Source organism: Ruditapes philippinarum, unplaced genomic scaffold (assembly GCF_026571515.1).
Source record: "Ruditapes philippinarum isolate M1 unplaced genomic scaffold, ASM2657151v2 ctg864_1_1_1_1, whole genome shotgun sequence".
Classification (NCBI taxonomy): Eukaryota; Metazoa; Mollusca; class Bivalvia; order Venerida; family Veneridae; genus Ruditapes; species Ruditapes philippinarum.
The window spans coordinates 66,937-73,954 of record NW_026866375.1 but is presented as its reverse complement, the minus strand read 5'-3'; the positions used below and the strand labels follow the sequence as shown (position 1 = coordinate 73,954).

Sequence of the window (7,018 nt, the reverse complement as noted above, 5' to 3'; positions counted from 1 at the left end):
AAAAACATAGAATTGTTTCTCAGAAAAAAATATAACTTAAGGTCGCTGTTAAATATCTCGTACTTAACTAAAAATCATCTCTAGAGATATCTATCTTCCATATAGTCAAACCCCTGCTGGGGACCTAAACTTGACGCGCATCAACTGACAAGAATGTTAGTAAAAGAGCTGAAATAAAAGAATATAAAGTAATGGAAATGAGTATATTGTTAAAAACAGAATAGATATTTTAGGGAGACGTATGTTCAATCCGGCTTACAGCCAGACTGAACTCGGGGCCAGACAAGTTTATGATATCAGGTGGTAAAGCATTCCAGTAGACTATTGTTCTTGGGAAAAATGAATATTTATAGTAATCAGTTTTAGTTTGGACTTGTTGGAACGCATGGAGATGGGATGTTCTAGATGATCTTGTAAGAGGGATGATATACTTTGGGAAAGGGATATAGCCACCTGGTCATGCAAGATGTTGTGAAACATGACCAGGCGTTAATCAATACGCCGAAGGTCAAGGCGCCTCCATTGAAGGGAAGACAACATGTCAGTGACACTTTACATACGGCCGAAGTCATGTTTGACCCACCTAGCAGCCCTTATCTGGACGGATTCTATCTGGTCAATGAGAGTTCCTGTGTAGAGGGACCAGACCGTGGAGCTGTACTCAAGCTGGGGCCTGACAAGTGTCTTGTACGCGGTCATGTTGCAGTAATCTAGAATGAGAAGCGACAGTCAGAGATAGATAGATGGCCGTGTCATCAGCAAATAGGCGGACTTTAGAGGATTGGACATATTCAGGAAGGTCATTGATGTATATAAGAAATAAGAGAGGACCGAGGACCGAGCCCTGGGGAACACCGGAGGAGACTGGTATGGAGCTGTATGTTGAGCCATTTACCACCACGGACTGTGACCTGTTATCAAGAAAACCTTTGATCCATTTAAGAGTTTGACCCCTAATACCGTAGAAATGCAGCTTATACAGAAGTTTTTCATGGTTGGCCATATCAAAGGCCTTAGAGAAGTCAAGAAGGATTAAGTCTACTTAATATAGAGATATTGATAGACCCTGGTCTCTGTTATCTCTTACAAAATTACTTGTAAAATTTACAGATACATTTTAAGAAAAAAAAGTAAATCACTAAAAAAGAATAATACGCAAAATAACCTCATATCGTTTTCCTTGTCTTTTATGATTGTATAATTAGAGATTAAACATGTATACTACATAGCCACAAGCAAGTAGAACCATGAGAGTACCAAAGCTATGAAAAAATAACTGTTCTCGAATGTCCCAAAAACGAAACCGTGAGTAGCTTAAATTTTTTATTCATGCATTCACGGGTACCCTGCACCTTACCTCGTCGAAATCAGTTGGGTAACCACAGCGATGTTGATAAACACACACGCACGCACGCGACAACAACAACGACAAAAACGCAATACATGAATCGGGCAAAAATGCACGCGTTCCGTATCCGAAAGGTCACGTGGTATCGCCACGCGGACATTAAACCTCTTTAAGCCACAGTTATAATTGGTCACAGTTAACTCCGATTCATATAAAAATGTTCATGATGTAATATGGAGATGATTATGGGCAGGTCTATTCATTTTATCTGAAATTATTAATTTAATCTAAATGTAAACAGCAAAAAACAATAAGACTATTACTGGACAGTCTCTAGTGCACGTGCCAAGATACTTGATCACGTGACTGTAACTTTAACCCGCCAAGTCGTAACAATTATAAAGACCGGATGAATTGCTCACACGTACATACATGTACTCAGATTGCTTGTTCAGGTCGCCTATCTATATTTTCATGATGTGCCCCCTGTAACCAGACAAGATTCAAATTTAACTTGGATAGCTTTGACAAATTAATGCGCCACTTGTCGGTACATGGACGGAACATGATTTTCTTTAGTCTATCTGTGGCGAGCAGTTTGCAAAGTTATGTAAATAAATAAATGGCCTTGACTTTTTCATTTATTGTATCACAAGATCATGAGATAATGAAAAACTAATTTGTTGTGAAAGGAAAACGGAAGTCATGGCTTCAGCACGGCTTCCCGTGGAGGTATAATTTTATTTTCTGCTATATTCTACACGTAAATTAATGTCACTTTGTCAGCTCTTTTTCCCCTAAAAAAACATTGAACGCTTGGCTAGATCTATAGATAAGACTCCAGGATCTAAAATGAATGCTCATCATGTAATACTGTGATGAACATACCTATAGGGTGATAAACAGATAAACTTAGGCGATCTCTTCCAGGTGATTATAAATATGATAAGTTTAAGAATGGGATCAACAAATAACCCATTCACGAATTCGAAAACCTAGGTAAACGCCGTTTTCCGGTACTTTCTGTACATAGCTCTGGGGAATTCACCTAATGGAGTGTAATAGCGAACTCGTTGTTTTCGGCCTTTTTTCAATTTAAATTGAAATAAAACAGTTATTTCTTTATAAGAAAATAATTAAATATCATTGTATGAATAATTCCATACAAAAAATAAAGTAAATACACATGTTTATGCAAAAAATAACCTTATTTATTATGGAAGATTCCACTACGTCTGTTTGAATTTTATTGATTTTCATTATAAATATTTTTTTTTTAATACTTTGCATTAGATATGAAAGGAATATTGATAATTTTCAAAAACATCAATTTTTTTCACCTTAAACGGTTAAATAATGATAGAAAAATAGAAATATCACGTAACTGTGTTATGTACTTCATTTGGTGTAATTCCCCAGAGCTAAAACGGTAACATACCGGAAAACGGTGTTTAGCTAGGTTTTCGAAAAGGTCAATTACCAGATATAGGCCTACACACCTTTTAACGCCTTTTCCACCCCCATCCCCTTTTTGTTGTCTCAAATGGAGAAAAATGCCTTGTTTTTGTTTGAGAAATGTTGTTGAAAAAAGTGACCACTTTTTCGGCGCGCCCCCCCCCCCCAACCAAAAGATAGCCTACATCAGCCTGATCAGGGGGTTGTTAGAAGGGGGATGTGCCCCCTTCTGTTTGGGGGGTTTGAGAAGAAAATTTTGGACTTGCGAGAGGCTAAAAATGACCCCAGATCAATCATAAGGTAACCTGTAACCAATGCTGAAAAGCATTTGACTCTATCTCAATCCATTGAGAAGTTGCAGCACTTTGAAATCAATTTTGATGGAAAAAATCAACGCAAAATAGTGATTTTTGGCAATTTTGAGATATCCCCTCGATGCCATGGTAACAGGAAATTTAAGCATGGGCATGTTGTTACAAAGGCAATGGTCCAGTCAACATTTGTGCCAAGTTTGGTTAGTATTGAAGCAGTTTTTTATAGTTTTATAGCAATTTGAACTTGTAACAGGAGACTTTTAAATGAAAACAGCCATTTTTCACAAAATGCTCATGAAGTAATGCCATTACGGGATAATGAAATGTACAATTAATCTTGATTTTTAGGCATTTGAAGCGCCAATCATTAATACCAATCATTTCAAAAAGACGGTATTCCTAAATTGTTACTAACCAGTTAAAAATTATTTTGTGTCCTAAACAACTATATACATGTAAATTAATTTGAAAAAGATAGTCTCATCATAGAGTCCATATTAGAAGAATCTTACAACGGCTACCAGCATATTACCGGTACAGACCGAAATATCTAGCTGGATGGTAACTGTTTACAGTGGTAACAAGACTGTTGAGTTTCTAGATATTCCCATCTGTGACTACAGCCAGTGTGTGATTCTTTTCTTGCATTCTTGCTTGCGTAATTATGACTGCCCTTTGTGTCACACTTTAGTCACAAATTTTGCATGCAAATTGGTATGTTCAAAACTACTTAAGGAAATGGGTTGAAATTTCACATTGAATTTGAATATTGACTTTCAATGTCTTTTTGGATTTAATTGCCAAACAATATCAACATTTATAAAGTTGCCAGACGACAATTATTAAGGCTTCATGTATATACTGAGGGGCTGTCATGATAGCGTTAAAGGATTATTATTTTTCTATTTTGCAGGTTGTGAGTCATATCATGCGTTTTCTGTCTGTATCAGACAGGAAAGATGCAGCCTTAGTTTGTCGCAGTTGGTACGAGGCTTCACTAGATCCTATTCTTCAGCGTGACATCATTATCCATTTCTATGCTTCTTCCTCCGAGCAGACAACAAGAGCAATACCTAGCCTGTCACGCAGAAGGCTTCCTCATCTGGTTTTAAACAATTTTGATTCATCTCTTGATGCAAAGGCTGTGCTTCTAAAATCCTGTGAGCATCTGTCAGCCAACCTGAGAAGTTTATCTCTTAGAGGAAGCAATATAACAGAGAGGACATTTGTTGAACTGTTGTCAAAATGTACGAATCTGGTAACACTAGATCTGAGTTGCTGTAATTCTTTGTTTATGTCAGGATCGTTGTTGGAGAAAAACACAGATATGCAGCTTTTAAAGGCGTCATTGATCAATGTCTTAGATGTAAATTTGTCTTCCATTAGATACATGTCTGATGCAACATTTAACAGGATAATGACTGTGTGTGAAAATGTTGAGAAGCTAGCACTTGCAGGTACTCAAATGGCATTTAGTAGTGATGTTTACTATCCAAATAAGTCAAGTCGTATTGCCAGTAGTTCTGTGCTGACGTTTAAAAACTTTCTAGACTTTATCGTCACTCAACAGTGTCTAACGTCATTGAACTTGTCCAAAACACAAATTGAAGATGAGCATTTAGAAGAGATTGTAGCGGTGTCTGGTCTAGAGTTGCAGGAGCTCATTCTGACTGGCTGTAGAAATATAAGTGATGAGGGCATCGCCAGCATTTGTAAACATCAGGCACAGTTGAAGAGTCTTGATGTTCGTGAATGTGCTGATCTTACCAACTCGTCTCTTATGACGGTTTCTACAAGGTTAAAGCAGCTCCAAAATCTTTATGTAAACAAATGTAAGCAGATAACCGACAAATCTGTGACAAGTATGAGTCAGCTAAACCAGCTTGAAGTGTTAGATATTTCTGAATGTTTCCAAATCACCTCCGTAGGGCTTATTAAGGGGATTTGTCGGGAAGGTGAAACAACGGTTTTGACACATTTGAACTTGAACTGTTGCTCACTTGTCGGAGATTCATTCGTTGAAAAGGCGTGTGAATGTTTACCACTGTTGACACACCTTGACCTTGGCTCTTGCTTCAAGATTACCGACCACAGTGTCCACTCAATATCCTCTAGTCTGAAATACCTGAGATTCTTGCGTCTGGCTTGGTGTAAAGAAGTTACAGATTTAGGGTTGCTAGGTCTTCTTACAGAGGGAAACCAGCATAAGCATGATGAGACTGATGGAGAATGTAGATGTACCAGAAAATTCCCATCAACAGTCATCTTCAAAAAACCTACTGATAAAAAGAAAGAATCAAGCGTTGATGAAATACGTAAAAATTCGTTGAATTCCCAAAAGAATCCTGTTGCCATCAGCAACCTTGTTGGGTTGAAATATTTGGATCTTACAGCTTGTAAGAAATTAACTGACACAAGTTTAATGCAAGCAGTGAAATTCCCAGAGATCCGAGTTCTCTCTCTAGGAATATTGCCGGACTTGACCCCCGAGGGTGTTGCACAGATTGTCCGAAACAACCCAAGTATTGAGGAGTTAAATTTGTCACAGTGTGGGTCTTTGACAGACAGTGCCATGGCAACCATAACAACTCGCCTTCCGAGACTTCAGATGTTGAATGTATTTGGATGTGATAAGCTCACTGATAAGAGTGTCGATTACATGAAAGATAACTGTAAGAGATTGAAAGTTTTAGATGTGTCATTCTGTGGAGGACTTTCACATGAAGCTATTGAAAACCTAGAGAACAAGTGTAAAACACTTCAAACTGTTCAAAAAAGAATGATTGGTGCATCCTAAAGTTTAAACTTTCACCAAAAATTTAACATTTTTGTAGTGGGACGACATGTTTTGGCTTTGCTTTGGTTAATTTATTTCATTTGTGCTGTAAGGCCTATTTGATTTATTTAATTTGCAAAGAAGTCATTAGCTGGATCAAAACTATTTATCAGATGATTGACCAGTTGAACATTGAAATAATGTTTAAACAGAACTAGGTTTGAACTTTTACTATATTATAATCAAGATCTTTTGAAAGTAACAAAAGTGTGATAAAAAAAAAGAAAATGTACATCAAGAGATATTTGTTTTAAATTTGATATACAGGTAATACCACATTTTAATAATCTGAATACAGAAATATTTGTATCCTAGCGATTTTCATGATATTCATGTTGTGCATGTATTTGGGCATTTGATCAAAATTTAAGTTTGTTCATTCTTGAAAATTTTCGTTTAGTTCTTTATTGTCTACCTCATAGATCTGTATTGTGTTTATATTTAGCTCTCATATATCACTGAAAGATAGTGGGAGGGGGGGGAATATATGGAAGGTATAATTAACAAAGATAAAGAATTTACTTTGTATGATTCTATAGATCTATACAATAATTATACATTGCTAAATGAAATATAAGTCATAAAGGGTAGTGAAAATAAGTAAAAATTGGAAACCTTTTGGTCAACCCACACTAGTAAATTTCAAATGCCCATCTCATAATTATTTTTTTGAGCAACAATCATTTCAGACCAATTTATTATTACTTGGTTGATTTTTAACAGTTGATAGCTGGTGGCTGGATCATCAATGTAGAGATAGAAAACCTTTTGCATCTATGCAAGGAAATTTCACGCTGTTTTGTGCTCATTTTTAGAATTTTGATAATGAAATCCTTTATCAAACTTATCATTATTTAAACAGAGGGTAAATTGTAAATTCACAATTTATTAAAGTGAATAAAGAAACCATATGTCTTGTAACCAAATTATCTGCATTTCTTGAAGTTTCACAGCAATGGCTTTGAAACCTGTGTATGATATAAAAAAAACTAAGAGAGGTAACTCATTCTGTTTTGTTCCTTGACAAAATTATATGTGAAGGTTAACTTTGTAATCAAGTAACCA

The 7,018-nt window shown here is 36.2% G+C and overlaps 1 protein-coding gene across 1 annotated transcript; it reads left to right on the top strand.

The window, feature by feature from the left end:
• The first annotated feature begins 1,939 nt into the window (after nucleotides 1–1,939).
• LOC132732323 (F-box/LRR-repeat protein 2-like) lies at nucleotides 1,940–7,004 on the top strand. The gene is made up of 2 exons (XM_060718724.1): nucleotides 1,940–2,080; nucleotides 4,031–7,004. Exons 1-2 carry the CDS (start codon nucleotides 2,054–2,056, stop codon nucleotides 5,912–5,914), a joined length of 1,911 nt encoding a protein of 636 aa, XP_060574707.1. The 5' UTR covers nucleotides 1,940–2,053; the 3' UTR covers nucleotides 5,915–7,004.
• Nucleotides 7,005–7,018: the final 14 nt, after the last annotated feature.

Coding starts and splice junctions, on each gene's coding strand:
- LOC132732323 (XM_060718724.1), top strand. CDS start 2,054: ATGGCTTCAGCACGGCTTCCCGTGGAG. Junction 2,081..4,030: donor CAGCACGGCTTCCCGTGGAG/GTATAATTTTAT, acceptor TCTATTTTGCAG/GTTGTGAGTCATATCATGCG.